Below are 21,183 nucleotides of genomic sequence, written 5' to 3'. Positions count from 1 at the left end.
TGGTTTTCTCTTTCTATACAGAAGAAGGCACATACATTTTTTTCCAGCCCATTGTCTCTCTTGTGGTAGATGTTGTCCAATATTTTCATGAAAATATTTTATATCAAAGCTGAAGAGAAGACTTTTCTTATAATACAAGAACATATAGGCTTGGATTAAATTGGCACCATGTACAGTATGACAGCTCCCTGGTTTTCTTAAAGCTCTTTCTTTCAAGTTCAAAACTTCAAGAATTTTTAATAACGTTTTAGTAGTTCTTTATAGACCCAGCAAAGAATCACCCATTTTGAGATGGCACTGTAGTCTCTTTACCACTTCATCTATGTCCACCAAGAATGAAAATAGTGTTTGTTTGTAATGTGGTTTTATAGCCAATATGAAAATGACAGTCCTTACATAAGATTATCTTCTATCTTGAGAAAAGTCTTTAAAACACTGCTGAGGAAAACAGTTCTGAGATTCTACAGAATGTATAACAAATAATATCCATTTTTATTGTAGCACCGACAAGTGTTAACTGCTTCACAGGAAATGTTTGGTTTAGTTAAGTTTAAAATTTAATTAATTTCCTATCCAAAGTGCTTAATCATATTATAATGAAGAATTTAGAAAAGGAAGTCATACCTGTTAATAATTAATAATTAAAAACATGGTATATAAATACATAAGACCTAACTATCAACTTGCAAGCGTTTCATGTAACCTCCTCCCCTGTCACAAACCTCCATGAAAACTGAACATAGGTTACTTACAGACATTAAAAAAAACCCAAAATGGTACTTAACTTTAAACTCAGCACGCTCCTGTGCTGAGCCCAGCGCATGCCCAAAAGAGGCATTAGTTGGACCTTGCTCACCCAACATCTGTATAGATCAGGCACTTTAGTTGTCCATTTTGGGCACTTTTGTCTAATAACTGATTGAATCAGCTATTTGGATTGAATCAGCTATTAGATAAAAGTGCTCAAAAGCCCTGCTGAAGCACCTGATCTATATGGATGCTGCGTCTTCTGGTAAAGTGTGTTGCTTTTTGGTTTTGTTTTTTGTTTTTTGGGGGGCGGGTTGTTTTTTGGGGAGGGAGATAGGGGGTGTTAAACACCTATAAGCAACCATAGGCCTTTAGAAACCCCCTGGTAGCTGAGACTTGCTTCACTTCAGACTTAACTAACACAGTAACATTTATGTTGCCTCTAACACAAAATCGTGAACGTGAAAAGGTGGACTATGTATAGCCAGTGAATGGGCATTGCACATGCATAATTTGGTTAGCTTAGGGAGTGGTAAGAAGCTTGATCATGCTTAAAATCTTAGGTAATTTTGGTAACAAACTACAGAATTTTCTATTGAGTATGTGTGACCTATAACTTAGTCAAATATGGCAGATTTTCATGGCAATTGCAAAACGCACAGTCTTGATACAAAGGCTTCTGCCTGGCACATTTTTTTCTCTTTTACCTAAGGTAAGTTGTGCTATAGAGATACTAGAAAGTGACCACATTTTTTAAACACAAGTCCACCACTGCGTTTTTTCCTGAGCTATATTCTTGAAAAAAGACAAGCTCATTTTGGTTGAAACTTTGAAGGGAAATCAGTATGAGAGAGATACCTGCTCTGTAAAATGTCAGCCTAAATGGATAAAGTTTGCCAAAGTTACAAGCAACTGAAAACTAGATCAAATGCATGAAATGCAAATGGGAAGCCTTAAATAACCAAAAGAAAAAGATTAGGCAGTACTACTAGTCCTGCCAATAAAAGCATTCTGCTTATTCATTCATACAGTTATGACAAAAATGTTTTCCTTTTTTTTTCTTGTTTCCTTTGGTTTGTTATTTTCCCAAGTTAGACACCTGAGTTAAAAATGTCAGAACCACTTGTATCTTTAATAACATTTTGGGGGGTAGAGGGAGGAGTGGTTGGAAAACAGATTAATTAAACAGTGAATTTGTTCACAATGATAAAAGAAGAAAAGAACCAAAAATTGGCAGATAATTGTTTTTATTAATTTCTGTAGATTTTACATGACACCTGGAGACCATTTAGAATGTTACTTGCCTGTGCTAATGTTGTGTTTAAAAATAACATTTGTATGGTGCCAAATCACTTCAGATTTGGGTACAAATATTGAGACAAAAAACCCAGCTGTTATTGCTTTTGCTGCTAATTTGAGGTGTCAAATTAGAGCTCAACTGCTGTACGTCAGTGAATAAAGCCCCTTGTGAGATCATTATGTTTTCCAGCAGTCAAGAGTAATGGATTAATCAGTGCAGCATCAGTTGCTTTCATTATATACCCACACAGTGGTTATGGGCTTTAATTTAAATGCTCTGTAGGGAGATCAAAGAATTTAGTACAAGAGGCACCCAGAACTGACCAAAAATGTGAAGGGATTCAAGGAGGCTTTGGATCATGCTTGGCAACAGCTGTTCTTGGCAGCTTTGAAAGTAGAGGGCAAGGATAGTTAAGGCAGCTCAGCTGTGAGTTAGACACTGCCAGAGCCACTTCATTTTGTTCATCAAATACCTTTAAGAAATATTAAACAATTTATTTAATTCTAGTATATTTTGACCTAGGCTAAAAATACCAGCGCTTTACAGGTACTGAAAATACAAAAACTTGCACCTCAGGACCCAGAAGTCCTGCCAAGGGTTATTAATTATAATGGTGTAGAAAATGCAAGTGCACAAACTGGGTATTTTAGCTACTGAAAATAAATGTAGGTTCTGATTTTTGGAAGTGCACTTTTATCCTGTCTCCCAGTGTAATTGTTAGGAGGCGCAGGTACTGAGCACCTTTGCATATCAAGCCGTTACTAAATACCTCTACAAACAGCATTACTAAAGCACCAGGGACAAGACGTGGAACATACAGCCAGGTACAGGCATTACATATTAAACAATATAAGTCATCAGAAACTGGACTAAACCTGCAACAGAACAGAAGTTCAGTGCACATAGGCTGGTTTAAAAATGGTGGAACCCGCTCCAGGATAGATCTGGATGGATGTAGTTATCAGACTTAATTGGTTTAGGTTAGACCAGTCTATCAAACCTCTGTACCAGATCCCGTCATCACTCAAGTTAGGTCTCAGTCCACACCACCCTAGATGCCTTTATGTTTCTCCCATTTCTCTGTCCTCACTCGGAGCTCGGCTTGAACTCAGCTCCCACTCAACTGCTCTGAGCTGTCAACCTCAGGTGCAGGGAGGAGGAAATGGAGCATCTGCATCTCTTGTATTTTTCTATCTTTATACAATGTCTCTAGGTGGGGGGGAGGGGGGAGGGGGGAGCAGTCTGGCAGTGTCAGGGCAGGGTAGGGCAGGGTACAGCTACAGGCTGTGACGGGCCCTGGGTAGGCAAGGCCTGGCAGGGCCATAGCACAGGCAGAGGGAGGAGAGTGGGGAGCGGAGCTGCAGCCAGTGCCTTCCCCTCCCACTGCTGGTGCTTGAGGGGGATTTGGGAGAGGGGATGTCTAGCTTGGGCCTGAGTGAGCACTGCTGCTGCTCCTTGCACTGGCATTCAGTGGGGTGTGAGGCTTTGGGGTGTGGGGTGTCCAACCTGGCTCTAAGCAGGCACCGGCACTGCTGCTGGTGCTTGGTGGGACTTTGGTTGGGAGGGGTGTCTCCAGCCTGGCCCTGAGTGGCTGCTGCTGAAGCCACTGGCATGGGCGTTTGGCAAAACGTTGGGCTTCGCTCCCTGGGAAAGGGGAGGCAGCCATGCCCTTGCAGCTGCAGGGGAAGGGGTTTCCAATATTGCCAACTCTCACGATTTTTGACATTGTTCTTAAAGTTTACACTTCAGGAATGTTAAAAACTTAGCTTGCTTTTATCTATGTATATAGTACGTTTATTTATGGACTTAAATATAAACTTGGATGTTTAACTTAATTATAGCAATGTAACTATTTTAACCCATACATTATTTTTTTTTGGTCCCTCTAATATTTCCCAAAAAAACCTCCTACCTCTGCTGGCAGAACTAACTTACTGCCACAGCAGGGGAGGTGACAACACAGCTCCTGTATTCTGGTTCCAACTCTGATCTTAGGCAAATAGCTTCGCCCTTTTTTGTCCTTGTTCACCCATCTCTGAACACGAATAACCTTATCCCTACTTCTGTTTAATTCTGATTGTAGAGTGCTTGGAGGTTGCTAGGCAAATTCTTAGTTAATATTTCCTGTTATCCTGATCTGGTGCGGAAGGAAGGGTGTTTCACCATCATTTACCTTTCCACTTTAAATTGAATGTACCCTTGTTTCCAGGACAAGCGGTTACAGGAGAAGCAATAATCAGGGTTATGATAGTAATTCACTCCTGGGAACATTCTAAGCCTGCAGATGTACCATTTGTAGCCAGGCATTGCATGAACATAGATAATAATGCTGCATTAGGGCCAATTACATGGTGTTATGGACACACAACACACAGATTACACACACAGCCAAAAAAACACAGTGTGATAAAGCAGTGGTCTAATCGAAGGAGACAGAGGGAAATGTTACACTTGTTAGCACGACTAGTGCTGCAGTGACTGCTACTGCGGTTCCAACCAGCCTCAAAGGTCTGCTTTTCAACCCCAGGCCCAGATCAGACAGTTCAGAGACCCAGTTTCAAAGGCTCTTTGCCTCAGAACTTGAGTACTGAACAAATTGGCCTTTTTGGGGATGGTTTGGGGGGCAGCAAAGGGGGAGAGCATTAAGAGCATCTGTCTGATTTAGATCACAGTCCATATAAGCATTAAGCTCTAAGTAGCTTGTTATTTGCAGTATTCACACCATTCTTTTTAAACATAAAACTCTGGCAAGCAAGCCATTAGCTGTTAATCTCTAGCACTGAAAATGAGGAAGAAATTCAGACAGCAACACAAACACAGGATATGAGTTTCCAGATATCTTTTTTCCAGTTCATTTCCATTCCCCCTACATTATATGATGTATATTTCTGACCAGAAGTGTGTTTAAACGTATCTCTTTCTGTGGGAAATTATTTTTATGGATGATCTGATCACCTATTTCTTCACAGCTGAAAATTCAGCAAATGTAGTAATCTCCATATATCAGCAGAGCCAAACGCTTCACAGAAGAAGTCTGGTGTGTTTCAAATGGCTGAATGACCAGCAGCCCCCTGGTAGCTCTGGTAGATGCTTGTTATGGTTTAGAAAAAAGTGCTAATCAAAATGTAATCTACTATATAATTTCACAATTTGATTAGCTGTTTGTGGTAATCAGCTGCAGAAGTGGAATCTAAAAGAAAATCAGAGTCTCTATTATATTTTGAAACCAAAGCATGTCCTCAGTTCTGGCCCAATTTTGGGCATGGTTTCTTTTTCAGTTGAAGGTGACTGAAAAAATATCAAGGCTGCTAAGATTGTTGTCATTTACTGGCCTAAATGCTAGGGTTAAAATAATCCTTTTATGTTTAACCTTCTGATGCCATTGCCTGAAAATATCCTTGGTCCTATAGGACATAGCTGCAGGATGGATGTGTGTGTACTTTATTAACACATTATTATAGACATAGACAAAAAAAATCAGTCAGTTCCAGGAAAGATGAATGAAATCATCATTTTCCTTTATAACTTAAAGGCTTAAGGGTGAAAAGAAATCTCTTCTGGCCATTCTGCAAACACCCCTTGATTTCTCAGCTCACAATCAGTCCAGCAGAATTGGGAAGATAGGCTGCTGAGTCTTTCAAAATGATTTCAAATATTAGGCAGCTTAGCAATCTAAATCCTTTCCATTTGGGTCAAAGCATTGGAGTTATCTGGAGAAGCTAATAGTGCTTGTTTTAATATTTGTGAATAAAAAATTCTATATATGAATATCAGATATTCATGACACCTATTTTTCTACTCAAAATGATGAGGAGGCAATAAGGGAAATGGTACCGAAAAGGAATTAATTTCTTTTGGATCACAATAGTGTTTTTGCATATATATGTCAATATATGCACATATGTTTATCTATAGTGCCTTTCATTTCAACACATTCTCAAGCACTTTACCAACTATTTTAATGTACAGGAATCAAGTCATTTATCAGAAAATTACAGCCACCTTTATGGTGGGATGTAAGCAAACTTTTTATCAGTGCACTTCAATACTGCAAAATAATTTAGAGCAGGTAGGAAATCGATAAGCATGTTGCATGCAATTGAATTTGTATGAGAAGGTTGGAGAAAGAGGGAGCTTATGTGTTCCAGATTTGGGAGTTGTCCAGGATTCCTACTTTCAGAAAAGTTGTTCAGGCTTTGCAGACCTTAACAACTACATGGCCCTTTTGTATCTGACCTAAAAATTGGGACCTCCAAATCTGGTGCCCCTTTAACCAGATAGAGGTTCGAAGCAATTTAGTAGGGTAGTTCTTCCAAGGGTATAAATTAAAGTATGATAATTGATGTCACCTGCCCTAAAGACAAAAGTGCTACCTCCAGGATTGCTAACGCTACTTCATGCAACTCATAGTAGTCCTTGGAGGCCCCTAAGTACTGATGCAGCTGGAGGTTGTTTAGTTTGCAAGATATGGCAGGATTGCAGCCCAAGGTGGGAAGTCTGAGGGAAATAAATAATGTCTGTAACTTGTGTTTCCTGATTCAGCATTTTTGGATGTGAATAATTTAGACTGATATAAATGAGAGGACAGTGTGTTTTCTATGGATGAGGAAAAACTTGGCTCTACAATAAGCAACAGGTGAGAATATGATGTTGGTGAGAACCTGGCATGATGTAAGTTTCCCTATATAGTGCTAAGGGAGCCCAAGGCTTCAAGAGCCCTGGGATCCTCCCAGCTGCCTGCCTTCTGTTCAGCCTTCTCCATGGATTTATTTCTTAGTCTGAACCAAATATGAAACATGCTTCATAGCAGTTAATAGAATATTGTGGGAGGTGATTTTCTCCATCACCCTCATTTGAATATGTTAGTGAAGTATAGGGGTGTACTTGGTAGCCATGTTGGTCTGAGACAATTAGACATATAAAAACTTAGAACTCTTGGTTCCAAAATGATACCTTTTATTAGACCAACTGGAAAATCACAAGAAAATTGTCCTTTTCTGCAAGCTTTTAGGATCAAAGTCTTTTCATCAGGCTCTAGGAAAAGTATAGATCAGGGGTCAGCAATCCCTGGCAGACATGCCGAGCATGGCACGCAAGGCAGTTTTGCTCAGCACCCCACCACCAGCCCGGGCTCTAAGCAGCTGCTGCCAGCCACAGAGCCCAGGGTGCTCCCAGCAGGCTGCTGGGAAGCTGGAAGCCTTGCTGCAAGTAGACCGAGCTCCTTGGGCCAGCTGTAGCCAGGAGGCTGCAAACAGCTGCTCTGGGCTCCAGCATGTCGGCACTCTGGCACCTTCAAAGGTAGATGTGTTTTTTTCGGCACTCTGGCCAAAAAATGTGGCCTACCCCTGGTATAGATGGTACAAGCTGGTAAAAAGTCCCCATCTGTAGGAAATAAACTTCATTTTTGCACAGAGGGAGCTGAACATGAAAGGCTGTCCCTCTGGGTCCAAGTTTATTTCCTACCTATGGGAACTTTTTACCATGTTGTACTATCTATACTTTTCCCAGATCCTGACAAAGGGACTTTGATCCTGAAAGCTCGCAGAAAAGGACAATTTTCTTGCAATTTCCCAGTTGGTTTAATAAAAGGTAGCATTTTGGAACCAAGTGATCAAGTTTTTCATATGTCTTAGTGAATTCTATTCCTTTATTCTCAACAAGACACACAGGGTTAAAATGGTCTCTGGGGAGGCAAGTTTGGGCAGCTTGAAAGCTGCTTTATGTGGCTGGTATGCAGTTTGTAGAAAGTTTCTCCAGCATTTCTCCATCTACGTGGAAAGTCCCCCTATGCCAGCCCCAGCTCTCTCACACACAAAAAAAAGCTGATGTGGTAGAAATGAATATGTCAAAGTAGAGCAAAGGGGTTAACATCTCCCAACTGAAAACATGACTCATAATGCAGACAGTTCACTGTCAATTAGTAGCCTTTGTAGAACAATGGAAGCTTTACTGCAGTATTTGGCCTTCTTTGTGCTGAAATAATTATTATCATAAATGCTTTATTGCCTTCATTACAGTTAACATTTAAATATCAGTGGAATAATATATTAATAAGTCATCTGTGCAGTAGTTATCTGCTACAATTATACTTGAAGTTTCTGCTTAAGGACTATGTTAATGAAATGGAGTTTAATTCAGTGTTAAGTTGTGTTTCTTGTTTGTTTGTTTTTGTTTATTGGTGGCATATGGGAAGCTTCTTGCTTATTTCTATTAACAAATGGGCTCTTCATGTGAGTATTTATATGTAGCAATTCTGGGATTTGTCTGTCTAGGATTTTTTGACTATTAATTATAAATATCCAGTTATTTTTAAATATATATTTGATCCTATTAAACAGTGCAAAGATTGAATTTTCAGGATCTAAATGAATAATTGTGCTGGCAGATAGCATGCAAAATAAATCTCTCAGTTATCTTAGAAAGCTGCTTTATTTTTATTTTCTTAGCCTCTTTAAATCTAATCCATGGTTTGTTGATGTCAAAGGAAAGCCTTCCTTAAATTCAGTAGGGCTTGGACTGCAGTCTTTAGTGCTCTAGCTGACCAGTTCAGTTATCAACTATAGCATGGTTTAATGCTGAAAACTGACTTTCCACACGGTTGTTTTCATGTTATTTTCCCCACTTTTGAAGTATTACCCTGTACTAACACTGAAATGTACATCACCTGCACTCGGCCTCTGTTCTTTTTTAAGACAAGTGGCCAATATGAAAACACAAGTGTAGCAACAATAAAAATGCTTCCCATGTCTTCAGGCACATCCAGGGATGCTTTACAAACATGAATACTCAATATTTTAGTGTCTGTGTAGATAAGTATTATGCTTCTCAGTATATAGACAGGGAGATTTGAGGTTTAAAATCTTGAATCATGATCCTCTGCAATGGACAGTTCTTGCTCTCATATATTCCTATATAGTGTTTTATTTTTGTGTTTGAACATTTTTCTTAGCTACTTCTTTGGGCAAACTGTCTGACACAACCTTCCCATCCTGCACCATTGATGGCATACAGTAACTTAGCAATGACTGATATGTTTAAGAGAGTCTCATTTTAAAATGCAAACTAGTATAGTAGGAAATTTGTCTTGCGATTATGGTACCATTAAATAGGCTATGAAAGAGGCAGGCTCCACTGAAGGTACATGGAGACATTACACTTAGATCAGCAGTTCCCAATCTGTGGTACAGGTACCACCAGTGGTACACCGACAGCTTGTCAGTGGTATGCATTAACAGATTTATTATAATTGCTTTATATGACAAAAAATGCTGGTGGTACTTAAGGTTGAACTGAAAAAATTGTAGTGGTACTTAAGGTTGTATCATTTTGAATCGGTGGTGCACAATCTGTCAAAGTTTGGGAACTGCTGACTTAAATTAACTTTAGTGTTAAGTCAATCTAAGTGTCAAACTGTGGATGCATTCCAGGGCTAGAGACAGGCATTCAAAATGCCTGAGCCTGAATTGATTCGATCTTGGCAGATTAATCTAACCTGGCTAGGCTAAATCACTTTGTAAGTGTACAGACATCCCAGAAATGCCGGCACATGCCTGCAGTGGCTTAGGCTACAAGCCAGGGGGTGCTAGAGCAGTCCTCCCTTCCTTCTACAGGGCTGAGCTGAAGGGGGTGTGGCTAGGCCCCAGCAGGATTAGGAAGGGGTTCCCCCCCTGCTTGATAACAGAGCATGTATCAGCTCTGTTATCAGCATTTATCACCCCATCAGAAAACAAACAGCCTCTCTCATTAGTTCAAACTTTTCTTAAAGAAAGAGAAAAGAGGGACATTACCAGCTGGGCTTTGATTAGCCCCTAAGCTGACACTGCTGTCTGCCACAGCACAGAGCATATCCAGCATGTGGTCTGCTAGCTAATGCTGAGGTGTGTGTGTAAGGCAGAGGAGACAGGGGCTCTCTGCTTAGCAGGGAGTGGGGTGGGGAGGGGAAAAGCAGAAGGAAACGAGGTGGATGTTGCTGTGCCTGCAAGTCTCTTCCAGAGCTGCAGCCAGGGAGCAGAGCAGAGGGGAGGGGCCAGCCCTGCTGTGCAGCAGAGAGCCTTGCCCAGCCCAGAGAGCATGCTGGGATTCTGGGGGAGTCTGATTTAAATTAAACCAGAAAAGGGTCGGGACAGACATTGCATAAACTGATTTGAGCCAAATCAGTTAAGTCTGATACTACATTCAGCTGGTTTCAGCCATTTTCAAAGTGGTTTATGTGCACTGAACATCTGTTTGGTTACAGGTTTAAACCAGTTTCTGATCACTTAAAGTGGTTTATGTGTAATGTCTGTCCCTAGCCAGGGAGTTTAGATTGGTCATAAGATGACTGGCCCGATCTAACTTAGTTCACCTGATGAGGTCACTAAGTTGGGCTAACTCATGCCTGATCTAACCAGATGTGCATACACCTTCATAGTGCAGCCCCAGAGCTAGGAAAGCCCAACCACTCTCCCCAGCCCTGGACTGTACTTTTCCTACTCCCCTCACCCTCAGAGACCCTCTCACCCCCAGATGGATAACCCTTCCCCCCCACCAATCCCCCCAGTCTGACTTAGGTTGCCTGCAGATGTTTAGGTGCTGAACTCTAACATATTGCACTTTACATAAAGTATCATGAGTTAGAGTGACCCCTGCCCTGACTCAACAGACATTTGCCTGGCCAGCAGACAGGGGCACTCTGGAAGCCTCTGAGGAGGCTGCCAAACCTCCCCTCTCCCCTCCAGCTCCATTCCACACCCCCCAACTGCAGCCATGGCAAAACCAAGCCAGCAGCTGTGAGCTGCCCCTGTCAACAGGCTTCGGTAGAGGGTGAGAGAAAGGGGGCTCCCTTCCCTCATCCCAGCTCAAGCCAATTGACAGCAGCAGTTTTCAGCTAGGGTGGCCATCATAGAGGACATTTCGGTTTTCTGCTACTCTGTTCTCTATTGATACAAAACCCAATGCCTTTATGCCCCTATATTTCTCTTCAAGAGAAAAATAGAGGACATAAAGGTGTCCAGTTTCATATCAATAGAGAACAGAGGACAACCGGACTGTCCTCTATGCTGGCCACTCTACTTGTGGCTGCCAGGTCGGCTTTGCCACAGCCAGGGGTCAGGGGGGTAGAACAGAACCCCTTGCCTCATGGGCATAGCCTGGCTCCCCCCAGTATCCCATCTGGGGTAGCTGAACGGGGGCTGCGAGGAAAGGGGGCTCCATTCCACCCCACCATGGCTCTGGCCATGGCAAAGTCTGCATGCTTCCTCTTCTTCCTCCCCCTCTCTCTCTCCCGCTGACAGCCCAACAAAGGCATGAAAAATTAACCCTCAAGAGAACGTGAACACAAGTTCCCTAACATACTCTGTTCTATAGTGCCTTCAGCTAATCACTGATTTATCGAGGGTTAATGTTTCACGTGATCAGCCATTTTGAAAGCACTCTGCAGCCATAAATGTATGTTATGTCACAGTTGTACACAGCTTTCAGGAACCAGAATTTGTGAAAAATGCAACTAATGTAAGTTCCCTTAGATTATGTTTCTGGTGCAGCTCCAGGCACTGGCAAACATATGCACAATTGGGACCCGACTGATTATGCAAACCACATAATCATAGATCAGGTCCCAGGACTGTGCATGCATGTCCTGAAAGACATTGCAGTTTGTGTCTTGAATAGTTCTTCAAATTGGCACTAAAAGCAGACCTGACATTGGATGTCTAATTTGTAAGCAGAGGTCAAGACCTGGCTTGCAAACAGAGGTTGTATCCAGAGGAAAGCACTTGATAGCATTTTCCTCACGCCTTCCTTACCTTCCCCAGTGTTGTGGATTTGGTTTAGATTTCCAGCAGTCCTTCCGCCCCAGAGTCTGAAAATGTTCAGATTTCATAGTTTCATAGTCTCATAGTTGGTAGGGTCTGAAGGGACCTGAGCAGATCAAGTCCAACCCCCTGCCATGGCAGGAAAGAGTACAAAAATTGACTTTACCACTTACCTGATTTGAGCTGTAGTGCTGTATGTTGTGATCTAGGTCGCAGCTCCTTCAGGATATGTCCTGACCATAGAATTCTGCTGGCACAGCTGTATTGGTCAGGGTTGGGATTCCTGACAGGCATGGCTTCATCAACAGAAGCCCCTTGTGAAAATTAAGGCACAACTGCACTTTTCCTGGGACATCTTCACTGAAGACCTCGGAGTGGGAGTAGTATTATACTGATACAAGAGTGTTTGCTGTGGCTGTTGATTTCCAGTCAAAAAAATGGCTGTGACATTAGATGACAGTGTACTTGGGGTTTTAAGTAATTTAATTCTTCTAAAATTCTTGAAAATATTTTGCTGAAATTCCCTGCTCGATAGTTACTCCTAAACAACTGAAATGGAAGTAACGCTGGTGGTGACCCTAAAGTAAAGAACGTTAGTTTTCTCTTGAGCACAAACACAGATCCCTTATTTAAAAATGAAACAAAAATGTTGTCTTCTGGAGAAATAGCCTGAAAAACTAAACTACAACTCTTAAAAAAATACAGATTGTTGGGCCACAGTTACAGATAACAGTAGTTTATAAATAATGCCAAATAGCATATTTGTTCCATTTAGCAGTAGTACTCAGTGCAGAATGCTATGTAATCAATAGCCAGTTTGACCATGTCTTTTAACAAACTGGTTTGCTGTAGTTGCAATTTCTGAGCAATCTGGATGTGGCAATTATGCCCCTTGGTGCATTTTCTATTTCCCATGCCATCACTGATAAACTTTATCGCTTTTAATTTGCTAGGGAGTCATTGATATAATTAGGAACAGCATAAATGAGGGCAGCATATCCCAGCTGATGATGAACTAGTCAGTTAATTTATCATAAGAAACTGTAAAGGGTTCCAGCCAGCAGCTGAGATCACTTTTTATCCAAGACTAGCTCTGATGAAATGCCCGGTGCATAGACTTTTCATTTGGGAACCTTATATTTTTTTTCTTATGGCAAATTCTATGCTCCACATATTTTTTCATAAAAAAATGAAACCTATTCTTCCATGTTTTTCCAAAGGGACAATACGAGCATTCTCTCCCTTGGCAAACTCACTGTGTTAAAAAGGTTTAAGAGTTGGCATCTCTCCTTTTACTTATAAGCAAAATCTTTGGTTCTACGGTTCCCAAATTGTGACACATCAGTTTGATGCTCTGTCCGGTCATTCCACAATAATTCTTTAAAATGTGTGTTAGGGAAACTGGTAGTTAGAGATCTGCTTCTCTGCTAGATTAAATTTTGTATTCCACAGACCTTGCTGCTCGGAATAGAACATGTTAAATGGTAATCTTTATCCATTTGTGTGCACTTCGTGCTTATTTTGCCCCAAAATATTCTCCATGATAAGTCCCGAAATGCTTCTGAGATATTTGTCAGCATGGCTTACTGTTTGCAGCATTACAGACTTATTACCAAGAGTTGAATCAGTTTGCTTCTGCAAATAGTGTGTTTGTGAAACTATGTAAATAATTGATCAGTCTGTGTTTCTTTCTTTCTTTTTTTTTTACAGTACTCTCAACAATAACAACATCACCCGCATCCCTGTTACCAGCTTCAACCATATGCCAAAGATCAGGACACTGTAAGTATTAAATTTAGATATAAATAGCAATCTAGGGTGATAATAAGTGTCTATGACTTGATTATTTATTCTTTTAATCAATAACTTTATTAAAATATTTAAAAAAAAAGATTGAGTGAACTTAATTAAAATCCTTCAACATATATTTGAAGCCAAAAAAGGCAAAACTTTAAGTTACCTCATTCCTGTTTTATAAAGGATTATCTTCATATCAGGTGAGAGCATATTTCAGTCTTTACCTAGTTTAAAAGGATCATGGTTCTTTAGGGGGGAAAAGATCTAACAAGTAAGCCTAGCTGCTCTTATACTGGTATGTCAGCTATGAAATTTAGCTGAGCAAATTTACTATAGGGTAAGGTCAGATTCAACCTGTTTTTACAGCATCATAAAATGACCATGTATAGACATTACACTTTTACCAGTATAAGTGACTGGAACCCGATCTAATACCCGTAACAAAACAGAAGATAGGCACACAAAACCAGTCTATACCTGAACAGAAAAGAAGTTTGGCACACAAAAATAGTCTATACCCAGAACAGAAGTTCAGCACACAGAGACTGGTTTAAAAATGATGGAACCCAGTCTAAGATTTGCAACCCCCCATCAAAGGGAAATATGTGTTCTGTTCATTACCAATCTAAACTACTCCACTTACAGAAAACCGTGTAATTTAAATCGATTCCGCCTCGGGCTTTTTGAATGTCTGTACCTAGCTATAAATAAGTAGAGCTGGAAGGGACCTCATGAGGTCCTCTAGTCCAACCCCTCCCCCATACCGATCACAAAGTGCCAGGATTATTATAAATTTTAAATGAGGATGTTATTTGACCCAAGTTTTTAATCTGGGCAGGAACTCATTTTTTGTTTTGCATAGAACAGATATCTCAAATAATTTTTGGCCCAAAATTCAACAGAAACAAAAATATTGATATGATGTCAAAATGATTTTTTTTTAAAGAAAAACAAAGTAGTTTGATGGGGAAAAGGGTAGGCTGATCAGTATTCAATTTTGATAAGATTGAAATGTTTCAGGCAAGTTGATGTTTTAAAATATTTTTTTCAGTTTTTACACAAAAAAGTGACTTAAAATTAAAAACAAAAATCTTCATTTAGGATTTCTTCTGAAAAAAAATTCAGTGAAATGGACATGTTTCCACAATTTTTTCCTCAAAAAATCAGCATTTTCCAATAGAAAATTTCTAGTGAGAAAGTTGTGACAGGCTCTAATAGGAGCTAAATTTGACACGATGTATTTTTCGGAGGAATTTAGAGCAAGGCCTTAGAAATAAAATTCAAAAGCGAGTAGCATTAGCTTTATGGGTTCTTCCCACCTGGTGATGTCCAAAATATTAAACAAACAGTTTCAGTGGAAGTCACATTTAAACAAAAGCCTGTTTGATTTTACTCCAAGTGCAGAACTAGCCAAGATGTTTTTACTCCAAGGTGCAAAGCAAGCCAAATAGTAGCAGCTTGTTCAAATTAGTGGGAAGCAGAATGCTACGTGTGTGTACGTGTGTGATCACACTAGACAAGTTAACTGAGGAAAAATGGCTCTTAATTGTGTATATTGACAGGGCTGGTATTGGCGATAACCACTGATTTATATGTATTCTTTTTCTTCTTTAAAGGACAGACATTAGCATATTATAATATAACTGATTGATTAGAAGTTATATTATTGTCCTTTGGAAGTATGTTGCAGGAGGCAAGGGTTATGTCCTGTCCGTCTCCCTTCCCATGGTCCAGAATATTTGCCTGGCTACTTCCGATCAATCAGTCTTGTCTGTTACCAGAGCTCAGTGCCTGCTGCCATTTTCCCTTTAGTTTAATTTCGGAGATGGCTTTGTATATAGCTCCCTGGAGACTTACACTGACTAATCCCCTTTCGCTGTAATTAAAGAAAAAAAAAGGAAGGAAGTCATAAATGGGATTTATAAAGGGAAGCTTTTATATTGAATTCTAAGAGCCACATTTTATAGAACATGAATGCTGACCCACTCTAAAAGGATTTGCTGGAAATTTAATTTAGAGTCTGTGACTAAAAGGGCACCTTTAAAATCTAGCATTTGTATTCATTCACCTTATGTTCTATAAAGGTAGTTTCATCAATATCAAGTGGCATGTTTCAGTCTCCAAAGGCTGCCAAACAACATGCAACACCCTTCTAAACAGTTCAGTATAAGAATAAAAAAGCTCCCCATAGGAGGGTAGAAATATAATAAAACTGTTTAGTTTTTCATTTTACCTTACATCTGTCAGAGGCAGTAAAACCATCAAAAGAATAATTAATGTAAAATAAACACATGAATTGATAATATTTCTTGATGTCTTCCAGCTCAAAGCTGGAATAGTTCAATTTTTCCCAATCACCACCATCATGTCTCACAAAGATGATTTCTAAATAATAAAATAGCTTGGCATAGCCTTGAGATTATTAAATGTTCTTGAACATCTTTCGGTCCTATTTCTGGATAATCTAGCTTTAATATTAAATGTCTGTTTCACTGAAGTAAGTGGTAATGCCCCTTTTCAACCACAGAAGTAATACATCTCTGCACAACCAAGTTAAAAATAATTTGCTTATTGTTCTGGTGGGTAAAATGTTAATATGAAGATATTAATTGGGAGAAGCACAATATTTTCTCTAGTATCATGTTCCTGATTTTTTTTCTTCGTAATTTCTTCCTTTTATATTATACATAATCTCAACAATACTGTTGAGAAAACAATTATTAAAGAAAATATATTTTCTTCTAGCAATGATGGCTGGAAGTGGGGAGGATGAATTATAGTACTTTAATTCATCAATTATCGATTCAAATACAGTCCATGTGTATATCTCACCCACATAGTTGCTGTCACTGTGCACTATCCTGTAAAGTGAATTTGGTCTCAGTTTAGTTCCGGCAGGCAGAAACATCATTGCATTGAGCCATTTTTGTTAGAAGGTTGAATACAGAGTCCGGGGACTGAATGAGCCTTGAAAATGACATGCCCTGCATCCTTTAAATATGCTTTGCAGTCCCCTATAGATGGAGTTCCCCAGATATACTTCCCTGTTGGGCAGTTGCGGGTGCTTATACTCTAGATGACTGTGTATTATTTAGCCTGTGGATAAGTAGCCCTTTTTCTCCTCCTCTTTGTTTCCCGTCAAGGTGTTCAGTCCAGCTTCCTATAAGAATGAGACCCACGTTTTGTTTTTTTAAGGAAAGAGTCCATTCCATTAGGGAGGATGGGTGAGGGAAATTAAGAATCTGTCTAACTAATGTGACCTTTAAGGAAAAGGAAAATGTACTAATGTAATTGTAGCATTTAAAGAATTCTTTTAAAAAATCAGCTCTTGTATGTTGATCTGTTTTACCTAACTCTCTCTTCTGTTGTTAAGTTTTATTGATCTTTTAGCCTTGATTGGAACTGACAGGAATTAGTTTGCATTGATCTGCTTTCCTTTGCTTTCAACAGCTTTATTTATGCTAAGCATGGTCCCTGTATTCATTTCCTTAATAGTGAGTTCCCTGCTGTCTCTGCATCTGTGAGTGACTGCTGAGGTAGAGCATTACATTTTTTTTAATTAAAGGGATACTGAACATACACCAAATGACTTCAGTCTTCTTGATGCACACAAGGGACTGATGTGCCATACTTCCCAACCACAATGGAAGGAAGCCCTTTAAAAACATTTTACTGTATTTGTTAATTTATTTATCAAAGTTATATTCCTACAGGCTACTTGGTTAAGCTTGACAGCTTTGTTTACAATGGGGTCCCTTCCAGAGCCATTCCCAATCAATCCTCAGTTTTATATGCTGCAGAATTTCAGTGCAAACGATATAAACTGTTCTAAAGTCAGGGCTCAACTGGAGTAAGAGAGTGGATTGAAGAGGGATTCAGTTCCCACTGTTAAAATACTTAAGCCAAGACACTAATTATACAAATGTACTCATAAAGCAAATTGAGGAATGGGAAGAACAAGATGCTTCCTTCTCTCTTCGTCAGATTTTTGTTTTATGAACCCTTTCTATAACAATAACAGTAGATACGTGAAAAATAATAAAAATAAAAATGTTTTCCCAAATATTTGGTGGACAATCACATCAGAGTTTTGCTACCTATAAGAAGATACCTTCCTCTTCTTTTTTAAAATCTTAGATGAAGAGAGATGTTTTACTTTGTACTCTGAAGGTCAGAATATATAAGCACTACTGAGCAAAGCATGAGAGTGAATTTGAGACATGAGGTTCCTTTACTGAAAATATGTCACTGGCAACCCCCAGACATACAAATCTAGGGACTGTCAGCTCAGGCGCCACCACTGATCTAAACTGCTGCCATGTAATATGAAGATCTCTCAGACTGATAGTTCATTTGTTTTAGAGGCAGACAAAGCTAAGTCCTGTGTGCACCAATTGTATTTTAAATGTAATGTGTGGCAGATGAGTTAATAGTGCTTTGTCTAATCTGATCTTTGCAGGGTTTCAGTGTGTTTTGGTTATTTGGTCACATTACTACAAATGAATGACTCATTAAAAGGAATGACATAATTAGGTTTGACCTAAAGTTTGTAGTAATTTTAAAAATGATCAGATTTGTCCCTAGCTGCATCTTACCTTGAAGAGGTGTGTTTTGTTTGTATTTTAAGATTGATAATGTTTCCAGGAGTCTTTAGTGCAAATTTATAAATGTATATCTTTTCTAATTGATTGCCTGGCTGGTTGTCTTGAAATGAAAAATCCCTTCCAAAATCATAGTAATTAAATGAAATTATAGCATGTTAAAATATATTGGTTTCTGTGTGGAGGGAGGGGAGAGGGAGAGCAGGGAAGCATATTTAGTTTCTTTTGGGCAAATTAATATATACAAGAAACCCAGCGCAGAACTGAACACAATATCAGCTACACCATTGATAAATACATTTATGTGGTAAGTTTTCAGCCTAGTCTTGTAGCTTCCTCTGGTGACTACATAAGTCTCCATTCTTTTGGATATACCCTTAACACTACCTCTTATAAAGTTCACACAGTCCTTTTCAATGTAATATCAAAAGCTAAATGATCAAATGGAAGCACCTTCAATTCGGTGTCCCTCCTACCCCTAATCCTCGAGTAGTCTCAATTGCTACAACTCCCCTGTACTTATTTAACTTTCTCCTGAAGGAAAACCAGACTAGTACTAGTTCGCTCTGTTTTACCACTAGAACATGACATGCAGCTGTGATGTGACTCTTTCTCTCTGTTGCAGGCGGCTTCACACAAATTTCCTGCATTGTGATTGCCACCTGGCATGGCTGTCTGACTGGCTGCGTCAGAGGCGCACTATTGGGCAGTTCACGTTCTGTGTAACACCTGGGAACATGCGGGGTCAGCTTGTGGTGAACGTTCAGAAGAAGGACTTTGTCTGCTCTGGTAATGATACTAATTATTCATTTATCTATCTTCTGCCATTTTCATAATGAAATTCATACACAAACAGCGAATGGAGTATTATTATGTTAGTCCTATTTAAATGTCATTCAGTGGCAGCGCTGGTTTGGTTTACATCACCGCTAAATTGTTTGGTAATATGTTAAATTATTCTGATTTGTTCCATCTTACATGAGCTATTGGGCTGTGTTAATGACTTGATTCTCAAAATCTTTTCAAACTGTTCTATTAGAAATTATTTAAATGTGGAGGAACAATTAAGAAGTAGGAATTTGGCATTTCTCAAGGGAACATCCCTCCAGTTTCTACAGTTGACTAGAATACAAAGAGGATGAATTAAGAATGTCTAATCTGTGTTGACTGATGAAGGTGCAGTCTACGAGTCAGGAAGTATACATTTTGTCTCAAACTCAAAAACAAACTTTTTGCATGACTCCAAAGCCGTGACACTTAACTTCATCATCTAAATTTCCTTATTGGTAAAATGGGGCTGATAATACTTACCAAAGTCCCAAGTGAATTGTTTGTGCGTGTGCGAGTGAGTATATGCACATGCACACAACCCTATATAAATACATATTAAGTAATTTAACAGTACAGAATTCTATAGATATCATTATTTATTTAAAGGAAACTTATTCAGAAGTTGATTTTTGTGTCCATGTGAGTTTGCACCTTTGGCTGTGTGTGATTCTTTGGTATATGAGATTATCTCAGTTTAAGTGATAATTACTCTAATAAAATATAAAGCCTGCTGTAAATTTTAACACAATTCTATCTAGTAAGGAAGTATCATTTCCCTCAGTATACAGGTGAAGAAACTGAAGTTATAAGGAGGGTGAGTGCCTAAAGTCTCAAGAAAAGCTGTTAATGCTAGGAATAGAACACTGATTCTTGATTCAGTGCTCAGACTGCTACATGCCCTGCATTACAAAAACCTTCATTATATTATCCACAGTTGCTGGCAGCATTGGCAGACAGGCTAGCCAAGGACTGAATGAGCTTACAAAACAAGTTTCCCCTCCTCCATTAGAGGTGAACCTTGAAAAGTGAAGGATGTTAGTGTGAGAGCATGCAGGAGCTTGAAATGGCATTGGTTACGATGAATTGATTCTCTTGGCTTCAGTCCTCCAAACTGTCCATTTAGTCCCTTACAAGTAGTAGTAGTACATGGGAAGGAAAGAAGTGTTTTTATAATTGCATGAGTATTTCCTAGGACATTAGGGGTTGGGGAAATTCTCCTGATTCAAAATGTGATATGTGCACAAAGGTTTACAGGAGGAAAACGCCACCAATGAAATTGATGTCAAAGTGTTTATGGAGTATTATTACTGGTGCCTGGAATGGTCTGCAGGTGGTGAGTCCTTTTTTGTGTGTTGCTTGCCGGCCAGCATAATCTTGTGGAGGTGAACCACATTTTTTAAAAACATAAAAGCAACTGTGCCTATCTGAGTACAGGACTGAAGAATGAGTCCTCCTGGGGACTTAAAGACTGAAGCAAACAGCAGGAAAATGATTTTATTAGCAGTCTTTTTCTGCTTTAGATACTTGATGCCTGACTGTATGCCCTTACATAGTTACAGTACAAGTACCTCTGATTATAGGGCTTTTTAAACAAAACCAAGGAAAAGTGAGAACTATGTAATGGAGAAGGCCCCAAAATTCATGGCATGTTACAGATGCACAGAAGAAACTGTGACCTGATTTTCAAAGGCATTGAGCACCTGAAGTTTCTGTAAACTCTGGGATGCAATAAATTACAATCTAAGGGAGAAAAGGGTTGGAGAAATAACAAGCTGTCATAGATGGGGGGGGGTGTGTGAATAAAGGCTTGTGGGTAAGAAACCATTAGCAATTAACAAGGCAAATAACCAGGTCACTCCTTCCCTGTAAAGAAAAAAGTTTTGAATGAGTGAAGCATTCAACCACTGGTGCTTCAGAAAAAAAACAATTCTGTGCAGTGACGCATAGAGATGTTTACATGAGGAGAGCTTAGGTAAAGCTGGGGTGTGTGGCATGCTACCGGCCAGGACCTGCCAAGTAGACTTATGTATTAGCCAGGCTATTCCAAAAGGGAAAGGAAATGACACAGTGGAGAGAGAGAACATGGGTCTTCCTCGATAGATAGATAACTATGCAC

General features: G+C 39.5%; 1 protein-coding gene across 2 annotated transcripts in view; it reads left to right on the top strand.

Moving 5' to 3' along the window:
• SLIT3 (slit guidance ligand 3) overlaps nucleotides 1–21,183 on the top strand; it is a 393,886-nt gene that overhangs the window by 16,836 nt on the left and 355,867 nt on the right. For both annotated transcript variants that reach the window (XM_025205769.1, XM_025205766.1), the window contains exons 3-4: nucleotides 13,549–13,620; nucleotides 18,862–19,025. In XM_025205769.1, the coding sequence (XP_025061554.1) occupies nucleotides 13,549–13,620; nucleotides 18,862–19,025 (236 nt within the window). The remainder of the gene's footprint in view (nucleotides 1–13,548; nucleotides 13,621–18,861; nucleotides 19,026–21,183) is intronic.

The sequence above is a fragment of the Alligator sinensis genome, unplaced genomic scaffold (genome assembly GCF_000455745.1).
Source record: "Alligator sinensis unplaced genomic scaffold, ASM45574v1 scaffold7_1, whole genome shotgun sequence".
Taxonomy (NCBI): Eukaryota; Metazoa; Chordata; order Crocodylia; family Alligatoridae; genus Alligator; species Alligator sinensis.
Note: the sequence above shows the minus strand (reverse complement) of the source record. Positions and strands in the feature narration are given on the sequence as shown.